We start from the raw sequence: 26,356 nt of genomic DNA, 5'->3' as shown, positions 1-26,356 counted from the left end.
CTCTGGTCTCTCTACAGTGATTTCATAGGACTCTAAAAGTGATTTTTTGTCTAAGCAGCTCTGTCTCTTTTTGTGTCTTTTGGAACTTCATCTGGGAACAACACAAAGCTGTTTTCAAATTTAGGCTTTTAATCTTGGATAAACCTTCTACCTTGATCCATTTGGGAAACTCTTTCCTTTAGCAGGAAAAATTTAACTAGCAGCTAATGATGTCTTTAGCCAAAACCAACAAGAATCTGTTCAACCATTTTTCCAGATTTAGAGCAAATGTAAAAGGTTATTTTGTTGAAGCTTGTTGAATTGGATGAAAGGGAAGAAATATAAGGAAGGGATGCATACTTATATTAACCATGCCTTTGTTCAAAAAAGTTGTTTAGTAGAAAAATCTCAAAGCAACTCCCCAAAAATTCAGAGATTAATTGGATTGGGTAGTGTGATAGAAGGAAATGAGTGAAAAAAAGAGGGAGCAAGAAATGTGCATATCCTAGCAAATACTAGAGCATTCACTAAAATTCTGCTATGTGGAGCAGTAGGGGACCATGAAAGTTAAATGCAATCAAGAAATCTGTGTCTATTTTCCAAATCCTTTCCACTGTAAGTTTGATCTTTCTTGCACATTAATTGTTGTCATGATCATTTTAGTTTAAAATATCCAAGCAATGGGTAATTAATTTCCTAAAAGACTTCAGAGCATTTTATTGATTCCAGCAGTTAAGGGGCTTTGCATTTTTTTTCTCAGTTCTTTTTCAAATGCCTTTGACATACAAAAGTGCTGAGAACAGGAATGGGATAAGAGAAGTAAGCTAACTATTGTGAACACTTGATATTTTTGATTTTGTGTCTGGATGGGAAAAGCTTTTTGGGTTTTGCAAGAATTGTCAGAACAGAAAAAACAATGATTCACACTAAAGCTTTTTACTCTTAGCTATTTTTTCTTCCCTCATAAATTAAATATAACTACATTGCAAAATGAAAAACTACAATGGAAAGTTGAAAATAACACTTTTTAACCACAGAGATTTTGTCAAATGTAAGGTGATTGGTTTTGCTAGTAAAGGGGAGAGAAGATATCTTCCAAGTACTCTGTTGGCCAAAAATGCCTTTCAAGGTTTGCAGAATTGTTTATTGCTGTCATTCATGAAAAAAATTACAACTGCATCTGAAAACAGATCAACCAAATTTGAGCTGACACTTTACAAAACAAATGGAAGTGATTTATTTACATTACCTGAAATGCACCAAGGTGTTCCTAGCCCAAGGCATTTTGTGAGGTGTGTTACTCTGTTAGTGGAAAAGGGATTGGACTGGGTTACTTGCCATGGGGAAGCAGCCAGCTTTTACTATTGACAAAGATATTATTTTTCCATTTTCCTAGTTTTAACCAAATCTGCTGAGATTTAGAGCACAGGTTGAAAAGAAAGAAAGGTGCAAATAGATTTACAGTGCTAGGAGATAGGTGTTTTTTTTTTTCTTTAGGTAAGTGAATGAACCTTGAAACAAAGGATCAAATTATTTAACTTTGTAGTACAGAATAAAAAGACAACAAAAAAAAATGAACTTCCCCTATGCTTTAAAAGCAGCTTGAAAATGGCTGTAAGGTGCTAACTCTAATTTCTCTGATTACTTCAAGACATCTGGTGGCTTTAAACATCTGTTTGTCGGTACACCATTGGTGTGTGTACACTGTGGCTCAGAGATCCTACACTGGCAGCAGTTGAACTTGTGAAGTCTAGGCACACTGATCTTCCTACTACGGTCTTGAAGGAATTTCTTTGCATGCTCAGCCTCACAGAAATACAGACATGCTTCTTCCAGATTTCAGCTAGCTCGTATTCAAGCCGCATAGAACAGCATCAAATGCCCCATGCTTTAACACCTCTTTGTGGGTTAGTGGGTCTGCTCAGGACTCATCAATACAGATGGTGTCTCGTCTTCTTCCGAATACTCCAATTACCCAAAAAATCTCTTATGGAAGCTCCTGGGATCAGCCACATGCGGTAAAATGCTATGATTTTGTATCAAAGATGTAGCACAATTTTGTTGCTGAAAACAGATATGGATAAAGGCTTTTGAACTATAACTTAAGGCTTTGTTTTATCTTTGTTGTTTTATATCTGTCTGCAGACTGTTAAGTTTTCTAGCAGTCTAGCCATGTGGTATAGCTAAGACTTTACCGTTTAACACATGGACAAAATCAAGCCCTAATATTGTGACTTGCCCAAAGTTGTGCAAGTAGTTGGTTACAGAGTGAAATGTAGATGTGATAAAACCTATTCAGGTTGGTTTATTATTATTATTTCCTATGATGAAATAGTGGATAATCACTTTTCATGACTTGTTGTCAATGAATCCAGAATCTGATGAATAATGAGTTTTTTGAGTTACCATAATTCTGTTATCATATTTCTCCTGAGTCAACCTCTCTTTGACATTCTCTTGGTGTGTCTCTGAGCCAGATACAAAAATGTACTTCAGGAAGTATACACAGAAAATACACTTAATTGTAAAGCGACAGTGATGTTTAACAGTTTAATTTCCAACATGATGGATGATAAGAATTCTTTTTTCTCAGGTACAAAGCTATATATTAACTGCAGGGTTTCTTTCTCTCCCTTTATGAGTGGTTTTTTTTCCATTTCATGTGTTTGTTTTTTTTACTTTAGCTTCATTATATTAGATTTTTTGGACAATGGCAGTTCAAGAGATATTGTTAAAAAAATACCATTGCAAGGTGGCTGAATTTATTTAACCATATGCTGAAAGTAGTACCTTTTCTTGACTTTTCATTGGATCCAAAAGTAGTCAGAGAAAAGGGAGCACAAGAAGAAACTCTATACCTGTATCTTTTTCCACCATAGGCCAAGTTTCAAGATAGTTTATGTTTCCTGCTTTCTTAAGTGAAGGTTCTGACTGCTTCAATAATATTATTTGTACAAATAAAGAAAGAAACACCATTAAGACATGCACTCTTAGTAGCTATGAGGAGACATATAAGTTAAGGACAAAATGACAGCTTGAGTCTTCATTTAGAATTTAGTGGCTTTAGTCAGTTGGTGTCTCTTGGGTGAGCTTGTATTTAAGAGAATACATGCAGTATTTAAGATCAACTACAAGATTCAAGAAATTTTAGAGAATAACATTTAACTAATAATGAACTGTAATTTAATATCATTATGTAATGTGTGTGGATTGAAAAGGAGAATTTAGTATACAACCTGATGCCTAATTCATTTAAAAAAGGCAATGTAGCACATAACCAGCAGTAACTGGCATAGGGCTTTAGTAGTGATGGACACTATAACCTTTGATGAATAATGACTCACTGGAGTTCATTTGCTTTTATATATTTCTTTCCATTTTAATTTTAAGCCTATGGTCTTTTGGCATCATTTACAGCTCAAAGCTGTGGTGTAGGAATCAGTTTCAATGTAATTTAAGGCCCCTGGCTGTTAGTCAGGGCCTCCATATGGCATAATAAGAGGTTATCACATTCATCTGTAAAAACTGAAAATGTCTTAGCAGTTTCTTAGACCTTTATTACCTCTGTCCAAATCGTGCATGCAGGGCTATCACCTGAACAGTAGACTTGGCTGAGATCAATAAACAGAGAAGACCCCACAAAGCATTGACCCCACAAAGAGTTTGTTAAATGGAAGCTGTAGTAGGAAATAACCATAGTTCCTTTTTTTAATTTTTTTTTAATTTATTTTTTACTTTTTCCCCCAGCACTTTTCTTTAGGAAAACTCCAAATATTTTAAAAGAAAGGGCACTCAAGAAATTCATAGTGTCCACCTTGTATGACAGGCCAAGTAGGATTGGCCTGTATGACACCTTGTATGACAGGCCTTGTGGGATTAGATTCAGGGCTCTAGTAAATATCCTTCGATGGTTCTTTCTTTTAAATATTATTTATCCATTGGATGCCTTCCATGAAAACCTATTCCAACTCTTGTAACCCCCACTCCTTCCCTTAATAGGATTCACAAAAAAAAGAGCAAATATGTGGTTCTTCAAAGAAGAATTGAACAATATAGTTAAGGTATAAGAACGTGATTCAGGATATTAAATCATTATTAAAATAGTACTAATTCTGTTCAGAAGACTAATTGACAGTAATAACGTGTGTTGCCACATTCCTGTTCTTTCCATAAATGATTTTTTCTATTCCTGTTTGTAATTTGTGAACTAAAAACTTTAGAAATCTTTGTGTATAGTGTTTATTAAGGTTATATACTCCAATTTAAATACTCAATTCTGTTGTCTAACAGAATAAGATTACTAGCTCACAGATTGACATCTCTCCATAAAGAAAAAATTTGGACACTAGTAGTTTTCTGCTAATGTTCAGATTATTTTTGGCAAATTTTGAAAATTTACTATCCATTAAGAGAAATTTTGTAGAATGTTATTTATATTGGTGACCAACAAATTCATGAGACTCACTCATCCTTTAAGTAAACATCACAATAATTGATTTCTGTAGGAATTTTATTACCTTATAACCACATGATAATATAATAAAATTGGTATTATAAAAGCATGCTCCAAAACTATATGAAGCAATTAATGTGGCAGATATCTATAGGAATAGATATTTAGTGTTTAGGAACAGATTCTTGTCCCTAGTGTCACCATGAACACATAGACACTGTATATGTAACTTATGTTTGCTTATGGATTTGGGGTTTTTAGAAATATGTCTATTCTGAATGCTTACCACATTTTTTGCCAAAAAAGTCACATGCACAGCTGAGAAAATACTGAAATGGGCATTTTCCCAAATTAAAAATGTATCTTGAAAAATGCGCTTAGAAAAATTTTATGAAATCACCACAGAAAGGCATTTAAGGGAGTAAAATCTAACATGGGAGAAAAAAAGCCCCAAAATTTGGAATTAAAACACGTTGTAAATAATTTTTTATACATATTTCTATAATTCTTAAGCAGATCACTGTTCACTGGAACTGCAGAAATAAAATACAAAACTTTTCTTTCATAAGTGATACTAAGTACAACATGAAGCTGTCACTTTCCTAATTTTAGCATACTTAGGTAAGAAATTTGATTCTGACGACAATATCATGAAGAGATCTCAGGATTCCTTTTATATGTAATATTTTTGCAAGAAAGAAGTAAAGGTTCTTCTAAGGCAGCAAAGATCCTCATCTGAAGCCTATAGATGGCAATGGAAAGATTACGATTGATTTCACAAGGATTTGGACTTAGCCCAAAGTACACACAAAAGTTCATACAAATCAGTGAACAGTCCAGGATTAAGACATTAGCCAATAATTTCCAAAGTGACTGCTGACTTTGTGCCTCCATTATGACACACAGTATCCTGATTTCAACAAAGTTTTGAGAACACAGTGAAAATTAGGACCACTTTATTGAAATTTGAGTTGAGAAACCCATATTATGGGGTTATGAAAATTCTGTTCTTGGTTCGAACAGGTGTCATAATGCAGGATTCATATAGCTGGCAAATCATCACATTATGTTATTAAATTGTAGGTTTCATAAGCAATATGAAAGAATCTTGCTATGCTGCTTTCATTCTGCAATTTGTGGTATTAGTAGATAAGAAAAATAAAGTGCATTATATAGAAAGGTAGGTTTGAACAGATGTTCCCAAATGGTATGGGGGGTAGGGGTGGGAGGAAGGTAAAACTTTCCTTCCATTCAAATGTCTGTCTTGAATTTCTCACAGTTTTTGCAGACAGTTTGGCTCACTTCCAACATACATCGTTGCCTGTCTGGTATGAAAAATGCCATCTGTGGTGTATGGAAGTTCTTTTTTTAAAAGTGGCCTGCTAATTATTCTTAAGGCAGGTGTTACTAAAGTGAAGTCAGGTGTCAAGCATAGCATAAACTTTAAATTGACTAAAATTGCTCTGTTCTATACTGTTCTTTCCCAAAAGAATAGAATGGAATATTAGACAGAATTGAAATGTTGGTTGATACAGCACTGAGATGACTCATGCAGCAGTATATATTGTGGTGACATTCAAAAACTGAAAGTTAAAGGATGTGGCTGAATGAAGTGTATAAATTTTCCAAAACAAATGTCCTTCTGATTCTTACAAACTGACTTGCTGATCCTTTACACTTGCATTACCATAATGCAAAATGTTAAAAATTCTGATGTTCTCAGAATTTCAGACAGGGTAAAAGGTGATGGAAAGAATTTCCTTCTGTGCTCTGAAAGACTGGGAAAGCTGTTTGATGAAAAGAGTGTGGAAGATGGCTGTTCTGTGTGAATGACACCTGCAAATTCTCACCTACATTGACTCTCCAAACCACTCATGCCTTAAAGCTTCTTGAAGATTAATAGGATGGTTAATGGGCCAGAATCAACACATGAGGGCTGCAGGCAGCCATTCAACTGATCCATGAGCTCCAGCTCCCAGGATAAGCACTGCTGCTGCCTCTCATTTGCAGCAGTTAGTGTGTTGCTCTGTTCCTTACATGACATCAGCCCTCCCAACTGAAGATGAAAACTCACCACACTGAGCCAGATGTTCCAATACTTCTCTCTCCCTAACAGATGAGTATTGTTAGGAGGTGAGGGATTACCAGTATAAATACAAGACTTCCTATTTTCTATGCCGTTTTCAGAAGATTTTTTGAATAAACATCCCTTTTAGTATTTGTAATCTTGGTGTTCAGAATGACTGACATTGTTAGTGGTTTAAAAAATGAGCATGAGGAAAGCACAGGCACACTTACTCCTTTTGACAGTAAGACTGCATTGTTTGCTTTATCAGTGATGAAAGTAATCCAACTTTCTCTCCCGCCTTAAGCAGACCCTTGACAAAATATTTACAATAGATTGATATGATGCTGAGATAAAGAGCAGTCCTGTAAGTAACTGAGAATGTAGCGCTGTTACAATTTTGATCAAACTTGAGACATCTGGATGATTTTGAACTACTAGTCTTTTACTATGAAGAACAGTTTTACTTCCATAAGGACTTCCTCTCGTGTTTTCAATATTAGGCTTAGCCTCTAACGGCCTTAGCATATTGTGATAATGAGATGTACACAAAGCACTGGCATGCAGCATTATTGAGATGATTTCCTTTTTGGCTCAGCCAGATTCCTGTTAAAAGTTATACAGACTCTTAAGAGACTAACAAAAGAAGAATTAAAGATCCAGCAATGGCACGAAGATAAGCCTGATGAAGCTGGAGTTAGGCTCTCATGAAATTAAAAGCAGACTTTGTATGAATACATTTATGAAATATACCATTGCAATTTCATTACACAACAAAGCCACTAAGCCCTAAACCCCCTTTTTGGCCCAGGCTGAATACCTATCAAAATCCCAGTATTACTTTGTAGAGTGGGCTCTTCATTAGCATTCTTCATTGCAGAATAGAGGCTTGGACAAACACATTCCAATTAGAAAAAAAAAGAAGAACAAAGCTGAAATTTGCACTGAAATTCTTTCTGTGCTGTATTGCATTAATGGCTAAATTCCATCCCATACCTATTCACAGTATAGATGAAATGAGGATGACGCCATAAATTTGTGATCAAACCCATCCTACAACAGCACTTAAAATTATTTTGAGAATAGAGCATTTGACAGTTCAATACAAAAATTTATTTTCATTCTGGAAGGAGGCTATAATCTCCTAACACATTTGCAAATATGTGCAAAAACCCTCCACTGCCTCACAACAGCATAAAATCACAATGGTTTAAAAAAAGGCTTCTTCACTGAACACTCTTTAAGGAGTCAACTTGGATGAGTCTGATAAAACTCTGAGGACAAAGGCAGATACAAGTTTCTTAGAAATTTTGCCAGCAAAAGATTATCTTATCATCATGATATTCAAATTGGCATCTAAGGAATCATGTTGAAAGGTATATGCAACTTTAAGCAAACCATAGGCACCTCTTATCTGTGCTTTTGCCTATCACTGCTGTGCAGTTCCTTCTGAGGAGAAACTTTACAGCTGTCTAACAATTCAGAGAATGTCAATGGAAGAAGTGAAGATGCAATTCACTTTGCAACTGCAACTTTGTTGGAACCCACAACTAGACTTTGTTGGAATGCTACTTACATATTTCATTTTTTGCTCCAGTTAGGAAATTAATAAAATTTTGCTCTGTCTCTATACTATTGCAGTGGCTTAGGCATGCTGCATAGGTGTGATTCAGAAAAACAAAATCAGATTAAGTACTTACATGAGAAATGGAGCAATTCAGAGAATTGCAGTTGCCCAAAATAGCTAAGAAAAATATTGTAGAGATCATTGCCCTTATATTTGAAAAAATAAAATGAAAATTCTCAGATTCGGAAATGCCAGTTGGCATAAGGTCAAAGACATTATTAATATGATACTGTCAGTAAAATGAGATGCCTGTGGGAAAAAAAAAAACCATGGAAAAAAGGGGAAGATTCCTTTAAGAAGGAATTTGGAAGTTTTATTTGCTCCTTGCATTGGAGCAAAATCACAGGTTCATTTAGTTAAAAAAGCTGAAAAATTATAAAAGAAAAAAAGTGTTGTGATGCAGATTTACATGTTCCAAATTATTTTTTAGCTTTGTGACAGAACCTGGACACAAATGGCACACCCATATTCAATGGAACTTCCAAAATGCACCTGATGTTGATATTAACTTTCTCCTCTGAATTCTGAAGAATTGTTAGAGGTAAGCCTGTGTTTATTCTTAGTTTCCTGCTTCCCATTTCTTCCACTCACTGCATGCCAAATTCAGACATACCTATCCATGGACAAAGGAGAGGACTAAGGAGGTTACAAAAGTGGCTAAAATATGTCAACAGCAGTTTTACTGACTGAGAACCACAGTCTAAAATCTTCACACATTTACACAATTCTACACACAATTACATTTAAATTGAAAAATATGTTTTAAATATAATGTACTTAAAACATTTTATTTATTGATTCAGTTTTATTCTAAACTAGTTCTAAACTATCCAGCTTATGGTAGATTTTGTAGTGTTTTAACTATGAATGCTTTCCCCAGGTACCTCATGAGTCCCTTAAAAGCTAAAGAGATTATTCATGTCAAAACTCTGGAGTGGATTCATTGCAAACCTACTCTAAGTAGACAGAACTGACCTTAATAGTTGCATATGGACTCTTGGTGATATTTTTTCTAATCTTTCAGTATTTTGTCTTCCAGTATCTTGAAAAACTGTCACAAAAAACCCGCAAACCCCTGAGCATTCCCCAAAATACTATGCATATAACAAATCTTAATGTTCTGATTGGGCTTTGACTCAGATCTTAAAAAAGTCTTTCAGAACAGGTAAACAGCACAGCAAGGAAAACTGTACAAACATCTTGATCACAGCTGCTGTATAAGTTACTCTGCAACACAGGAAGGATTCCCCACAACTAAATATCAGGGAATACATTCCATACTTATGACATATGAATTTGAAGCCTATTTCATTCCCTGAACATAAAAAGAGATTAGAAACATTCATGAATGTATGAGAACCAAGAATGAAGAAGAAAATGTAGTGAATTTTGTAGTGGATGGTCTTTTCTTTCCCTCAAAATGATGTGCATCCATAAATGAAATTTCATATTGTTTTTCACTTATGGTCATCATATAAAAAAGGACCAAAAAAAGCAAGAAAAAGGCTTTTCCTGTGATAAAACTGACATATATATCCCCTGTAATTTGATTGATCATACTAATTTCAATTATTTGTTTTTATAAATAACTTATGTGGTTATTCTTACTTTTTGTATATTAAAGTGTGCACCATGAAATGAAGTTCAGGTTTGCAAAATGAAATTCACCCAAAGATTGAATACATTTATCTTTAAGTTTAAAAGCCATTTCCAGCACTTTTATATTACAGTAGTCTTTAAGTCATCATATGCTACCTTGTACTGGGATCTCTAACTAGATTACTGGTCTAGATTTCAAATAGCCAAAAAACTTCGGGGCATTAATGAATTTTCACTTGCCTGCTTTCCTTTAAGTTTTTTTTTTTCCTTCCTTCTTTTTGTGCCAGCAGTTATTTTCAGATTTTTGGTGTACTTATTACTTGTTTTTGGTCTTGTTTGAATTCTTTTTCAGTCCACATTTCAGCATTTAGTTCTTTTTATAAGCTTTCAGGACCTTCTGGAGCTACAGCTTCAGCCAGTTACTTTCTGAAAGGAATCCTGTTGATTAAAAAAGGCCTCCAGCTTCTGTTTTTATATAATGGCTGAGTAAGAAAGAATGTATTATATGTCAACAGGACTTAGCAGAGAACAGATATTTAGTTAGCAGATATTTGGGCAATTAAATAACCAGCTAAGTTGTGGAGAGTGTGCTGGGAATGTCTTTGGGTAGGATGCAATTGTACAATATTGCAAGGTTTAGTTCTCAACATGTGACATATTAATTAGCTGGAGTATCAAAAGAACTGGAGCAGTGAAGCATGCCCTTATTGAGGTTTAGGCTGTAGTTAGTGAGCACCTGGTACTTCTTCCTAGGGTGGTCTCAAAGGGGGAGGTGGGCTTTGGCTTTGGGCCAAAGGAGCAGTAGGAGGATGTGTGTGACTCTGGTTCCAAGAATGGCAGGCAAGTGATGGGCAATGTTTACACATTAGATCAAAATGAGACAAATAAAGGGGAGCAAGAGGCTATTTGTGGATGAGTGGTGGATGGAGACCTTCTGGGAGGAGTAGGCTATCAGCTTATGTCTCTGAGCAGCAGGAGAAAGGCACTTTTCTTTGCCCTCAGATCTGAACTTGTGGTATTGATGCACTGACTTAAAGGTGAAGAAGGAGAATAGGCTCTGTTAAACAAGAGCATAGAGGAAGCTGGGCCAGAAGTGAGCATTCACTCTGGAGTGGCAGGGGACAGTGGCTGATGGGGTGGGGAGCTGGCAGTGTCCATCTCTGTACAAGCCTACTGGCACAGGAGGAGAGAGACCCTGGTGAATTATTCCTTGGAAGTAAAGGGGATTTCCACCTTTCCAGAAGTGTTCTACTGCCTCTGATAGCTAAGGTCTGTACTCTTTTCATTTTATTCTAACACATTAATCACACTCAGCATTCATAAATCATTGTAATTTATTTAAAGGAGTCATACACAGAAAAGAATCTCTTTCTCAAGGACTAAGGATTTGCAGGCTAGAAAGAAGTAGAAGCTATGTGGTTTTCCATGGAAAGAAAAATTATTCTCTATTCCTTATAATAAATTAAAATAGCTGATTTAAGGCCAAATGATTCTTTAAGATCTCAAGCCTTAAAATAATACCTAATGACTTTTATAAAGTACATCTGCTGCTGATACTAGGGTAGATCTTTAAAAAATGTTCAGTGTTAACAGACAAGTCTTTCTGTTTAAGTTCATGTATATGGGTGTACTCTTTATAACTCTCTATGACAGCTCTTTATAAAAACAAACAAAAAAAATCAACGTTTTGGTTAGCTTTGCTTGAAGAGCTATACTTTCTATGCTTCCTCTCAGAAATTATTCAAATGATTCCTACTTGTGCAAATGGATTAAAGTTGTAGCATGTGCTATAATCTCACGTGTGCCTCTCATGTCATGAGAAGTTTTATAATTTTGGATCTACCTAGTGTTGATATTCATCTGTTCCTAATTCAAAAACATGAGACTGTTCTGATGATAACAAATAGTAACAATCACTGACCACATTATTAAGCTATTAAATAGATTATAACGTCTAATAAAATGATCTTGATGTATATCTGTCCTGAAGATGAGCTACATAATGTTGACTTAACATGTAGTTTGCAGCACATAGCAGCCTGAGCCCTGGTGTTCCTAAAAAAAATAAACTAAAATAAAGTTTCAGAAATAAAAGTGCAAGAAATTGCACAACAGAGCATACCAGAAAAAATTTGGAAGCACTCACAACAGGTGGGCAGGCTGTTCTTCTAAAGTTACTTATTTGATAAGTCTGCTGTGAAGATGGAATTTATTTTTCCAGTAACTCCCATCCCATCCCCTCTCACACATGAAAAAAACCCAAAACACATTTTTCCTCAATTAGAACAAAAGGTTAAATTATTTCAAGTGCATACAATGATGGAAAATATTGAAAAAAATACCCCAAAATAATGTCTGCCTTATTCATCAGCCTGTTTGAGTATCCTGATGACTGCTCCCAGTTCTATGGCTACCAGTTCTGTGTAGAAGAAATGGGAAGTTAGCAATAAGTTCCCAAGTGCATGCCATGGCATTGATTAATATGCAAGAACATCCCTGTCATTGGGTCTCTGGAGTCATTAGCTCTTACTAAGACTTGTGTATTGATATATCTATATCTGTATCTTTCTATTTATCTTACAATATAAACAAATAAACACTTGACTTTTTTTTTTTTTAATGGTAGTTTTTTTTTCATGTGATGTAGGGTTCTTCAGTGGCAAAGACAATACTGAAAATATTTTATAATTTTAGTTTTGTAGCAATACAGATACATTTAGTGCTCCTGTGATGACATCCACTGCCAAGCATGAATGTAGGTGCTGTATATGTGGAGTGGTGATACAAAAATTCTGACATCTACTTGTGTACTCACTTAAAATGTATTCCTTTAAAGTTCTTGTATTCAAAGAGACTGCAACATAAACAGAGCATGCTAAGCCCAGCTAGGTTCTGGATATGATTTAGTTTACAGTGAATGACTGCCAAAGCAGACTGTATGGCCCATCCCAAATTCAACCTGCCCTAATTCCCTTTATGACTTTATTATTTGTGCTGTTTTACTGCTTAGAGAGACCTAAACAGGAAGACTCTGGGCGTTCTCTGTTCAAGAAGTGGGTGGGATGAAGTTCTTTAGAGAAAACAAAATATGATCCACCTACAGATCATGTTAGGCCAGCTCCCCAATTTCCTCTAAGTACAACAGAGGCCTTTGTTGCCTTAGTTACTGGAACTATCTACTAGTTAACAGCAGGATCCCAGTCTCCATACAGAACATGCACCATATTTGGTGGCAGTGTAGGATGGAAAATACTAACTTTTCTGTTTGTTTATTTTATTGTAAAGAGTAGAAAAGTAGATTATTTAAGTCTTTGCAGAAAAAGTAATAAAAAAATGTACTCTCACAAAAATATTCTGCAAGATGACTGATCGGAGGGAGCATTGCATGAGAGAGAATTAGTACCTCCAATGAAGCAACATGCCTTTATTTTCCATTACTTTCTTAGTAACAGAAAGAAGGAGCACTGAAAACTGCATGCTAAGTTTCAATGTTCAAGTAGCTACATTGGTAGACCCAGACCACTGAAGCTTGTGAAACACTCATAAATGCTCCAGGTAAGATTTCAAACTGTTCCCCTCACCAGAAATGCAGATACTCTAGTGCTATCTTCCATTTCTTCTTGGACACAGAAGCTGGAAAACACAACCCATTATTTTCCCCTGTGAAGCATGATCAAGTCCAGCTTCCATCCTTCCTGTTTGAAACCAAGAGCCATACATATTGAGGTGTTATATACATATTGAGTCATACATACATACATACAGCCATATTGAGGTGACAATTTACAATGACATGGAGGTCCAAAATATTTTTTAAGAAAGTAGAAAGTCCTAAAAACTTGATGGATTCTCTTATTTCCTGGAGTGGTGTAATGCAATATAGTGGTTTCATGGTATTTCAAATGCATCTCACCTTGTGTAGACATAGGCTCCCTTGCCTTGCTAATCATTCTTACCCCAGAATGGTACCCAGTTCACTGATAACAATTTCTGTGGGATTAAGTGTAGGCCATTTTAACTCAGCTGCTGATGGAGCAAGATGAATACCAACAGTAGACTAAGGAAGGGCTCCTGGTGACATGGTATGGCTTAGGTGAGGGTGTTAAAGGAACTTGAATGTGAGAGTGACATCACAGAAATACTGAGGCTAATCTAAATGAACAAGCAAATATTTTCTGTCATTGCCTGCCATGAGGATCTCATCAGAATGCTGTTGGTTGGTATGATTTTGAGTAAAGTTGAAATTTTTATTCAGATTAAATCAGATTTTAGAAGCTAACAACTAGAGTTTTATAAGAATTTCAGATTATCATAAATCACCAATGAAGTTGAGAAGACTAGGATGCAATTTTAAAGCATTTAAATAAATTAAATAATTTTTTTACTTACAGCATTAATATAAACAGTTCATATTAGGAGAGTGTCCAACTCTATGTCATCATCAATGCCATTTTACAGTATTTCCTCTTTGTTCAGGTAAAAGTAGAATATTTTATTGGTATTTCCAGTAATTTCCTGACAGCCATTCTCTACAGCATTGTAACATTATTCAAACTACAAAATATTGTTTAAGTTGACCTACCATGCTGTTGCTTAAATGGCAACTTATTTAACACAAACATCACAAATGTGTAATATTTCAGTTTTTTTAATGTCAATTTCTTTGCATGGCATTTTTCATAAACAAAAACTTCAGCTGAAATTGCCTGGCATAGTTCCTTTCCAAAACAAAAGGCTGATGCAAAGTAAAAGAAGTCTTTTTAAATAACCGTCAGAATTTAAATTGTGGCAAAATCTTTTACATTAGGATTTGCAGTCCATTCCTTCTGCAAAGAGTGTTAGTGGAACTGCACATTTGACATGAAGGGATTGTTGAGACATTGTGTTATTTTATTTGTGGCTAATCTATTTCATCAGAAATCTTAGTATTTATACTAACACCAAATATCAAGCGTGATTGACAAAGATTTGACATGCTCCTGAGCTTCAGACTGAAGGTCTTAAATGCACAAAGCCTGCCCTTACATTTCTAGAAGTAATCTTCTACAAGGATCTAGCATGTATCTCTTTTCACCATTTCTATTTTCCCAGTTTTCATTCCTTCAAAATTGAAAGCATAATAGATGGCTTCCAGAGGCTTCCTTCAATGTAGAGCTGTTAATTGAAGTGATGGAGCCATAATAAGACCTATAAAAAAATTAAAAATGAATGGTAAGAATGATGGACTGACCCATACAGCTGAACAGGAGTCAGCGAGCACACCTTGGCTTGTTTCTCAAAACCCTTAACATTTTATTTTTATGGAAGTCCAAATCTGAGCAAAAATTTCTGTTTTTGTGTGGAAACCTGTCTAAAGTTGAGAAAGGGTGACTTCAGCTCTGTGGATTTTTGAGGTTCTGAGATTTTTTGAGGGTGAGAAGGGAGCTGGGGTGCGGGAGAGCTTTCTCCCAGCTTCCAGAAGTGGTCCAGGCGGTGACGACACATACAAAAAAACAGCGCCTAAACCCAAGCAAACCTGCAAAACACCACGGTGCAGGGGAACCAGAAACGTGAAGCTTTTCCCAGGGCAGCCCTTAAGGCCTCGGGCCCACGGTGTGTCGAGGCGAGGCCGCGGCGGGGCGGTGCGGGGGGCGGGCGGTGCGCGCCATCCCGGCGAGCGGAGCGGCCGGGCCATGGGCGCTGAGGCGGGCGGCCCGCGGGGCACCGCGCCGGACCAGCAGCTCCGCGCCCTCTTCTATGCGCTGCCGCCCGGAGAGAGCTCCTTCCGCACGGTGGAGGAGGTGCCCGACTACGTAGAGAAGGTGAGAGTCCCCTCCTTTCCCACCCTGGCTGCATCCCTCGCCCTCCCCTTCGCCCACCTGCGCCCGTTTTCAAAAGCCACAGGCGCCTCGCAGAAACCATGTCCGCGAAAGGGCACCTAAAATTAAGATAAAACCGCCTTGCTCTCATGGGCTTTCTGCCTGTAAGCTGCCAGTGTAACTGCTGCCAGTGTAACTGTGCCCTCTCTTTTCATGTATTTAAAGGATGATTTCTCCTGGTGCCAAGAGCTGGAGTTTTTAGAGAAGCACTCCAGATATCTGAGGGTTGGTGCTAATGTTATATCCAGCAGCACGGATAAGATGAACAGTGACAGCAGACTGAACTGAGGAAACAAGAAAATATGACACTGTTTCACTGTTATGGTTCTTAAAGCAAGCAAAAAGGTCGCTCTGTGCCCTTAAGTCAAGCTCAGTCAAAGACAGAAAAATAAAAGTTTTCTAATTAAAATAAAAAATAAAGATTGTTGAAGAGAATTTAGAACAAATATTTGTGTTGGGACACTGCTGTGTCCTAAATATCCAAGGCAAGAGTACAGAGGTTAAGGGTGAGAACTCCCTTGTCAGCAGGCAGCAGATATCCTCCCCTCCTGCCCTGCCAGTTTATGCACTTCCAAGAAGATACCTTTGCTCCCTTCTGTCCTACCTACCTATTGCAGGTGTCGTGATTGTCAGCTCCTTCTGAACCCAGATCGATGTCAGCTGTTCACACAGACAGCACATAAACACTGTTTGCCCTTGTCAAAGTAAACTCAGCCCAGCTTCAGTAAAGACCTGTACTTTTTACGTGTGTTTTGATAATTCTGACAAGCTCCTCTGCCAGGTATACCTTGGACTGCTGCAGCTGCTGGCAGACTGCAGTGGTGGTGTCATAGGCTGTGCAGAGCAGTGCAGCTCTGTCAGCAGCTTTCTGGGAATTGTATGCAGCAGTCCCTCACTGAGGGATGTTATCAGCAAAGGTTGTCCTTTTGCATAAGGTAAGCAGAAAGCTGCTGCAAGCCCAGGCTGTGTGTGCAGTGTCTGGTCAATGGACTGCTGTCCTCAGAGGTGTTTTGCAACTCAGCTATAGAGTCATGATCAAGGAAGATTGATAGTTTTGCCTAGTCAGCTGATCTCTCCCTCCAGCTCTTTCTACTATCTCAGTTCCTTTTACTATTCCCACATTTCCAGCAGTATATCATTCACTTTCTTGTCTGCAGCATACCTTAACATCCTTGGGCTTTCTTCTCCTGTATGCAGTATTCAGGTCAGAATTAGCCAAACCTGGAATTTATTTTACCAGGCACACAGTTGTAAGTCTGTGAAAGGATTCTTAATACTTTGAATAATGAAAGTGCCTACAGGTGTCTGCTGTTGTAGGGCAGTGTTATGATAAGCTTGTAAAGGAATATTTCTCACCAAAAAAACCCAAAACTAAAATAAGGGTTCCTCATTACAGTTACGTATATTTCTTTATATATTAGTTATATTTCTTTGCTTAAATTCCTATCTTAGGTGAACTGTGCTAGATTACCCATCTGAAAGTGTATTTGTTGCTAGAATAGATCTTTTGATGTTTGTCTAGGTGGGCATATAAAAGTATTTTAGTAGCATAACTATTTTAACCCTTTGGCTTTGTTCTGACCTTAGGTAGAGTTCATCTGTCTTCTTCTGGGTGTGTTTATGGGCAGATGGCAGCTATCTACATTCTCTCTCCAGTTGCACTTCTTGACTGTTTAGGGAACAATTACACAAGTAGTATATCCATTGGATTCATCAGCAGTAGATTTAATAGTGATCTAATGAGCCTTTCAAGGAGGTCTTGTGAGTGCTAAGTCCTTTAGTTGGTACATATACAGAAGTGGATATCTGAACCCAATTCAACACAGAACAAGAAAAAATTCTGGAGTAGAGCTGGTAACAAATGAAGGCCTAAGCTCAAATAATTCACTCTAAAAGACAATAATGATCAATGAGCAAACTACTCATTGCATTAGTGTCTCCTAAATAGTGTGGGATTTTTTCTTTTTTTTTTTTCTGAGACACTGTAGTAGAATTTGCATCTCAGATACATGATCTCTTGGGTATCAGATGGATGAAAGAATTTCTAGGACATTAAATGACATGGCTACAGCTGTGGGGATAGGCACCGTCCAACATTAGACAGGTGGCAGAACCTTTAAATCCACCCAAATATTCATGGGCTTAGCAGTCTTGCAAAATTGAGCTGGTTGGCTTTCAAAATATAGGCACTTCACAGGAGTGGCACCTTTGAGCTACAGTCATCTGTGCTGTTACATCTGGGTAGGAAGTGACAGCAGTGGGTGAAGCAGCTCTAGTTCTGAGAACAGAATAGTTAGCTTAACTTGTGCAGTGTGGTTTCTGTCTCTGGTTATATTGCTTACATTTGCAGAAGCAATGGTCCCTGCACTGTTGCTCTGTATGTTGGCAGAGCTGTTTGTAAAGACCTCAAGTCCTGCTCAAAAAAAATGAGCTGATCATCTGCTACCAGTTCCAAGTAGCAAAGCTCTGAGCAGTGCCCAGGGGAAAGTCACCTTATCAACAAATACTGAAAATTTGGGGAAAAGGGGTGTGAATCTTGGATAATCATCGTAGAATTTATTTTTATAAGGTTTTTTTTTTGTTATGTAGAATTAAAATCCCTTGATTTTTCCTTAATTCTGGGAAGTATGTCAATTTTCTTTCTCCAGGACAGGACATCCTGATTTTTAAAATCTATGCTGATGCTTGAACGTTTCTTTGAAGAGCATCCTCTTTTCCTGTTTGCTGTGGGTGTAAGACTAGGCTCTGCATGATCTGTTTTGTGCTTTTTTAGGGGGGGGTTTTTAGGGGGTTTTTGTTTGGCAGGTTTTTCTTTTGTTTTTTGGTGGTTTTTTTGGTTTTTTTTATACTCTCACAATCTATAGATGGGCAGGTGGAATGATTCTTTTTGTTCGCTGAACATAGTTTTCATGAGCCATAAATTCACTTTGTACCTTGCTATGGTCTGAAATTATCACTTGTGCTCAGTAGAGACTTCCATGAGTCATACTTCAGGAGAGTCCTGCTGAGAACCCCAAAATGAAAGCTTTAATAATCACTGTTTTCATTTTTGATTTACTCTCTTGAGAGCCTAAAGAGTAAGTTCACATTTAAACTCAATTCACATTTTAGGGTTTGCTTCTAAATAATGAAGCACAGAACCTTCATATTTAGTTTTACTTGAAAGTTATTCTTACATTATAAGGATCTGGGACTTTAAGAAAACAAAAGCTGTTTCAAGAATTGCAATAAAACTATGAATATATGCTGAATTTCAACCTAGAATATTATTCTTTGCAACAGAATAAAGTGGAAACTGATTTTAAATGGTCCTTTGCATTCTGTAGAGTTGGTTACGTAAAATGGAACCCTCTTACACAGTACTCAGAGTAAGGCTTGGATCAGTTATTCAGGTAAACCACAAACTAATGCAAGTGTCCATTGAGTATTTCTGTTATTGTGTGAAGAGAAAAAACCTGGAAACAGAGAGAGAGTAAAACATTTATGGACCAGAAGATAGCAAAAGAATATATCTTATGTCTCTGACCTGTGATGCCAACAGTGGCTATTAACTTTATGCCGGTTTGTTTGTAGGGACAACCCTTGAAAACAGTTGTGGAGATAACCATCTTCAATGGGTTCCTTAAAGGTCTTCATTGTCCTTTTAACTACAACAAAAACAAAACAAACAAACAAATACCTAGAAAAAAAAAGTACTGGTTATGATAGTGAGACTATTTTCTCTCTTACTGTCTCCTTTTTTCCTCAATTATTTGCTTTCTTCTTCTGTTGCATTACATCTCATTCTTACACTGTGGGCTGTTTGGGTCAGGGAATGCCTTTTCATTCTCCATGACAATAGCTGTCATAGTCACATAAATAATAGATACTAGCCTTGGTGTAGTTGATCCCATTGATCTAGCCTTGGTGTAGTTGATCCCATTGATCTGCTTTGGACCAAACTTAATGTTGGTGTATGAGAGATGTAGTGATTTCTTAGATAGCAAGGGGTATGCCATTAATCTTTCCTTTTACAATCTCCTTGACAAGCAGGAGGTTAAAGATGGCTGAATGTTTCGTTATCCTCCTTGCTATGATACTCTCCATTTGTGAGTCAAAAAGTGGTGCCAAATGCTTGGCTGTTTCACAGCTTCACAGTGGGAGGAAAATATTTAATGAAGTCAATAAGACAGAAGTTATAATGGTGTACAGTAAAATAAAGTCAAGTATTTCAACTGTTTCAGAGGTTGCTAGGTAAAATGAATCATCACATGGAATACAGACATTGTACATTTCCTATTAACTGTTTTTATTTCATGAATAAAGCACTTAACGGTCTCTGTTCTGAGCCCATTCAATTTACTCTGCAGCTTCTGCTGTTCTGTACCTTAAAACTTCTTGTAGTGTGTGCTAGAACTGCCTCTTAATATTGTCATTAAGTGTTTTGTAGTTTTTCTTATTAAACCTCTCTTTCCTCTGCTGGAGTGTACAGCTGTAATTATCAAGCTTTGTTTTGCTAAGTTAGGAATTTATTATTTGATTATATCACTTAGGAAAAGTACATTGAAGTCTTATCTAGTGAGAAATGAAGCAGCTATAGAGAGCAAAACAAGGAGTGTTTATATTTTACTAGAATGTTTCATTGATTTCAAATGGAAGGCTTTAGGATTTTCTTATTTTTTTATTATTCTCTTTTATAATATATTTTATTATTATATTATTTCTTATTTATTCCAAATATTGAAAGATTTACCACATTGGTTTTCTTGGGTGCTGTTTAGGCTTTATGCATGGGTCTTCCCTTGCTTTCTAGTTCTTTATATCATCAGTTGCTGCCTATCACAAACATTTTAGATGCCTAAAATGCTGTTACATAGTAAGCTAGGCACCTAAATTAAAAAGTGTCATGTTGATATTAATCTCTGTTCATCTGTTATTGTAACCTAACCCTGTGCTGCTGAAGTTTATGAACTTTCACATTTTCTAGACGCTATAAATCTCTTGCTGTTTGCATGGTTTGAATCATCCAATTCTTCTTCAACTGAGCAATCTGGTCTGTATCCATCTTAGTCTCTTTAGTGTCCCAGCCTAGCAGGAATTCTCAAATCGTGTCTCACTTGGCAACAAAAATGAGCACCCTCCAAAGTGCAATGGCATTTGCAGAGACAGCGTGCTTCTGTTAAAATGTTGTATGGGCAGGACCAGCCTCTCTTCTACAGCAGTGCAGTTTGAAGGGTTCCAGGCAGTGATGCTGTAGGTATTTGCAGGTTGTTTGAAGGGAGCAGAAGCAGCAGAAAACTTACAGGGTAAGTATGGGAGTGTGGTGCCTCCCGGAGTGGTGCAGAACTGCTCTTGCATTTCTCTTGCCCTGCAAAACATGGAATTTTATGCCTTAATATAATCAAAGAGCAGTTGTCTAAATGTCTCAAAGGTCACCTAAAAGTTTTCTACAGAGCAAGGGTGGCTGTTGAAGGAATGTTTGCATGCAGGGAGATCTGATGACTCCTTCCCATTTTCTTTGCCACTTCTAGATTTTGGTGGTGATGGCTAAAACGCTGCCACTGCCTAATTCCTTCCACACGTGAAGTGCAAAGGCTGATAGGACTCCAGTGTCAGCAAAATAAATATGCTCTACCACTTACTAAAGCTTTTTTCTAGTTGCCTGAGATGATAAAAAATTGAGAACAGGTGTGACAGTCTGATGATAATAAATGATGTCACTAAAATGTTACCTGTCCTACCACCAGTTATAGCCACACCTTTTACTAATGGGTGCTGTTGCTGTGCATTTTCAGCTTGCCAATTGATCTGGGATAGAAGATGGACAGTGAGAATTGAATCCTAAACTAAAGCAGTGTTGTGAGTGAGGAATGTTTCAGTTTTGTTCAACATTATACTTTTCTGCAGAAAGGCAGAAAACTATTTTGCAGTCAGTACAATCCCAGAGAAAAAGATGAACATTGTATCATTGTCACTTGGTCTGGGAGGAGAACATGGTGTATGGCCCAAACTGGAAATGGCTGCATAATTACTGAGTTAACTGATGAAAGCACATACAGAAGAGCTGTTGTCTGCAGTGAAAAGTATGGCAGTAGAAATGCCAAGTAGAAAGAAACTGACTTTACTGTGTCTTTCAGATAATAATGTTGGATGCCAAATTCAGTGGCTGAAAACGCTCAAAAAACTTCTTACAATATCACATCCAAAACAGATTCTGTTCTACTTTGTGGTTGGAGGAGTCCACAAATATTGTTGCTCTCAATGATTTACTTAAATATGAGGAATATATGTTTGGAAAGACTTTTGTTGTGATGTTCTTGTGTTTTGTTCTGATGTTTGAGTTAATTGCAGAATATACAAAAGAAAACACAGTGGGAGGAGGTTACTGCAATAGATTTATGCTGGTGTTGTGGATTAAATGGTAGCCTTGGTTTTTCTGATTTTTAAGGTGCACATGGAGCTTTATTACAGGAGTCATGGAGTAGCTACTAAAGTGCCAGCCAATCTGAAAAGCATCTCACTGCATAAAATGCTGTTGGGAAAAGTGTATCTAATTTTATTTTGTTGTGACTTTCTTTTTTTTTTTTTTAACTATTTTTAGAGTATTCCATTCTTCATTACTTTTATTGGGCTGGAGTTTGCTGTCAGCTGGATTCGGAAGCGTAAGCTGCCAGGTCGGATCAATGATGGCATAAGTTCTCTTTCCTTAGGCATCCTGTCCCGACTACCAGAGTGAGTATATGAATACAATCTTGAGATGGTTTGGGTTTTAATAACTAAGAAGGAAGAAAATAGAATTATGTATTGAAGTTGTTATTGCTAATCCAAAATGATTAAACAAGGCATCTGGACCTTTCTTTTTGCAATTAAATTTTAGTGACGTGTATAAAATCTTTCTAATCTTCAAGGCTAAATATGATTCTTACAGGATGTTGACCAGCTCCACACTACCAATTTATCATCAGTTATACTAATCTGCACTGGACCTTTCTGTCATCTTTTTCTGTTCCTGGGACTTCACCTAACTCGACTTTAGCTTATGTTAGACTAGTTTTAGATTCTGGGTTTTCTTTCATTATAATACAGAAAGAAGATAACAAAACCAACAAATCAATCTATTACTTTTGTTAGCCTTTAAAAATGAAACTGTGTGCATATAACCAGATCAATAGAATATGCATGTGATCCAAAGTTCTTTGAACACAGTTGTAATCTTACGTTTGACTTCAAAGGATTTTAATTCCTGAGAGAATTGTTGCAAACATGATCATATAATTAATTTATGCTTCAATGTAAGGGCTATAAGATTTACCTGAATTAGTTTGGTGAGCAGTTATTTTAAATAAATAGCCACTGTGGATTAACTGTGAATCTCAGTGAAAAAAAATGCAGCAAATTTTTTATATAAATTCCTCTAAGTGTTTTCCAGAAACTTTAGTTACTTACAAGTAATACCATGTTTTAGATATGCCTTTGCATGATATGAGCTTCTAGATGATAGATATTATTGCACCTTTTCTTTTCAAATGGGATTATGTTTCTATTCCCCATGTATGAATTTTCAGATTACCATTAAATTGCATATAATCTCTTCATTATAAGAAGAAAAGTTTGTTTTTGAGTTTGACTATATGTGTATTTGCTAGTTTTTCAATTATTCCTCCATTTCTTTTTCAGAATCTTCTGCAGTTTTTCAGCCTTCTTAGTGTTGATGTCTCAAGTGCACTCCATATTTCAAAAATTACTACATCGGTGCCAAATAATGAAGTCATTTGTTCTCTATTTCTACTTGTTGTTCCTCCCTTTATATATCCCAGATCCTTTGAGCCATCTTTCATCCCTGAATACTTTTTTGGATTCTGTGGCTTACATTCCTCATTCATAGGCAATATGTTCTTATATTTGGTCACATAGAAATACATGGATTATACATTTGGTACTCCTGAAGTAGCCTGAATCCATGAAAAGTTGTCTTTGTTACCTAGAGGTCCCTGGTTTATGTCACTGCAAATTTTACTAGAAATCTTTTCTTTCAATCCAGGTTCTTGATCGAGTACGTTAAAAGAGTATAGCAACAGTAACAAAAAATTATCCCTTCTGGCTAGTAGAACTCATTTTGTGAAATGTGTAAATTACCCTCTTTGTAATCTATTGATTATTTGCCATTTGGTTGATTTTTTTTAAACTTTCTAATCAATACAATCTTTGACAAGCTCCATTAGGTACAAAGACAGTTTGTGATTGATTATGTTAATTATCTGTAGTAAATATCCCTGATGAAATCTTTTAAAGACATACTCCAAAACTCTTCAAATATCTGAAAATGAGAGGCATGAGCTTTCAATATGAGAAATACTCAGCTATAAAGTTATGTCTTCAAACAAAGTTATGTCTGTTATTTGAGAATTTTGTGAACTTATTTTTACAGGTAGCGTACTACCTATGTTCAAACCATTTTTAATGACCTGTGAGAATGATCTTGAAGGAGCAACATTCATCTTTTCAATATGTTTTATTAATTATTAAATATTTATTAACAGATTAGATCTGTGTGCAGCAACACACAGCCCTGATAATGGATTACTGTAGTCTGCACAAAGCTAATATTGAAATAGATCAAATAACATTTCTTCAGCTTAACCCAGATTTTTTAAACTTAACAGGCTTACCTTGCTGAATATTTACCTTTATTCATCTTAAATATTCAGAACTGATTAAGTTAAACAAGGGGCCTGAGATACATGTAAAGTAAGTTTTAATGGTTTTGCAAGTCCTGTTTGCTTTATTTTGAGAATACTGAAACACTTGAGATATACTCATTCCTGGAAGAACTACTTGCTAAGAAAACTAGTGTTGTGTGTGTGGAATGCAGCTTTGCAAGTTGCTGAGTACTTTTATTATTTTGGCACTCTGTCCTTTGCTGCAGAATTTGGCTTGCTGGCTATGCAGTTTTCTTTTGCAAGATTGTTTCAGCTGAGTGAACCAAATGATCCTTAAGGACTCAAAAGTTTGCAGGGTCAGGCAAATCTCCAAGATCGATACACCTATTTATTGTTACACCAGCACTAGAAGTCTCTTCCAAGTTGCTTGTGCAGCTCTCATGACTGGAAATACCAGACCCTCCTCAGCAGTTCTTTCCAAAGAAGAGTCCCGTAACACTTTCAGCTTTTTGGCTGAATGTGAAAGAAGCAGGCAAAATACAGACTTCCTAAATTATTTAATCTTGTGTTAATATTGCAATTCTAATGGTGACTGCTTAGTGTAACACCTCTTTTATAAGTAAGAGGAGTTGTGAATAACAGACTGGCTAAAAAGGCTCTGAGAAAACCAGAACACTTTACCCTTCTGTCTTGTGCTTTTATGGTGTGAAAGAACTGGGTCAGACAAAAAAAGGGGGAAAAATAGCACAGGCAAAAATCTGTTGCTAAGACTTTCACTTCAGTCTTTCCCTTTCAGGAAGAAAAAAGGTAGGGGAAGTTGACAGAAACTGCTAAAACAATATTTCATCAGAACCCACAGCATCAGGGGAAATAGTAGTGCAAATCATTAACAGCTGAAGGTTAGATTAACACACCATTGATTGTATCCTCTCCCAGGGACTAATTTTCATTTTCTCAACTAGCAGCAATGGTTTGCCACTTCCTTAAAAAAATCTGTGGTTGGGTCTAAAATGGTGGCTTCAGTCTATTAGTTAAAACGAAGCTTCAAATGTGTCATTGCAAGAGGTCTTTACATTTAATGAAAAAATTAGGAGTCACTAACCATATTCAGCCTCTAAGTATTTTTTCCATTTCACAGTCTGTATAACAGAACTATTGCGTATCTTGAGGGCAGACTATTTATTTAGTGTTTCATACTTCAGCTTTCTGTTGAGAAAGTGCAAATCATCAGTTGTTGATACTTGTATGCCAAATGTTGAAAACGTAGGTGCAAGAGGAAAAGTCTAATCAGGAAAGGCAACATTTTTGTTTTCATGCTTATTAGACTCAACAGCTTGCAGTAAGTTGAATGGTTTGTGCATACATATCATCTGTTGTAAAATAGACCGTACATTTCTTAAATATCATTTTCTCTGCATTAATGTCTATTATGCATTCCTCTGCATGTATAAATATACTAAATGTTGTATGGAATGAAAATTAATTTGGGAGAAAGTGAGAAACTTGTGTTGTTTACTCCCAGCATCTTAAATGTTGGTAAAAAATCTGAGAACTTTCATTATAAATAAATAAATAATTTTTCTAGCTAACCATTGCCAAGAGACTTTAAATGCTGCTTTAAAAATATTCTCCCAAGAGAAAGTTTATTTTGGGTATGAATATCCATTTTACAAGTATGTGCATTATTTCATATAGACCCATTTCTTCTTTTAAAGCAGCAGAACATAAATCAAATCAAAAAGTGTTTGGGGGATAACTGAGGTACATATGTTTTCAAACTAGTTGGGAAAGCATTTGTTTTTTTATGGTCATGCTCAATTGCCAATTTTTAGTGTTCTGTTCTGCAACACAGTCGTACAGTGTATATGTATATAATGTGTGACGCAGTTTGGTCAGTCAAGTCTGTAATGAACTTCTCCATTTCTAAAGAGAATATTACACTCTGTGTACATTATTTACTTTGATTTTTGAATCAGGGAAGTTGGAGTTCTCTGAATTGTTGAACATGAGAATGTAACTAGTAAATGCTTTTTGAATAGTTCATGCTATTAAGTATCTTAAGATATTTACACATCAGCAATAATTAAATCGAAGGAGTACAAATCCTGTTTCTGATTTATACCAGTTTATTCATTT

The 26,356-nt window shown here is 36.4% G+C and overlaps 1 protein-coding gene and 1 long non-coding RNA gene across 7 annotated transcripts in view; one reads left to right on the top strand and one right to left on the bottom strand.

Moving 5' to 3' along the window:
- Positions 1-13,132: 13,132 nt before the first annotated feature.
- Positions 13,133-16,407, bottom strand: LOC117243866. Of its 2 annotated transcripts, none has more exons than XR_004495798.1 (2): positions 16,190-16,407; positions 13,133-14,910 (listed from the first exon to the last, which is right to left on the bottom strand). It is a non-coding gene; the product is annotated as an uncharacterized LOC117243866 (long non-coding RNA). The 2 variants fall into 2 exon arrangements; XR_004495799.1 differs by lacking the exon at positions 16,190-16,407 and adding an exon at positions 15,239-15,331.
- AGMO (alkylglycerol monooxygenase) overlaps positions 15,361-26,356 on the top strand; it is a 185,112-nt gene continuing 174,116 nt past the window's right edge. For all 5 annotated transcript variants that reach the window (XR_004495796.1, XR_004495797.1, XM_015620011.3 and 2 more), the window contains exons 1-2: positions 15,361-15,524; positions 22,162-22,292. Coding sequence is in view for 3 of the 5 variants with exons in the window: in XM_015620011.3 (XP_015475497.1) it covers positions 15,396-15,524; positions 22,162-22,292 (260 nt within the window). In the remaining 2 variants the exon portion in view is untranslated. The remainder of the gene's footprint in view (positions 15,525-22,161; positions 22,293-26,356) is intronic.

Source organism: Parus major, chromosome 2, assembly GCF_001522545.3.
Source record: "Parus major isolate Abel chromosome 2, Parus_major1.1, whole genome shotgun sequence".
Taxonomy (NCBI): Eukaryota; Metazoa; Chordata; class Aves; order Passeriformes; family Paridae; genus Parus; species Parus major.
Note: the sequence above shows the minus strand (reverse complement) of the source record. Positions and strands in the feature narration are given on the sequence as shown.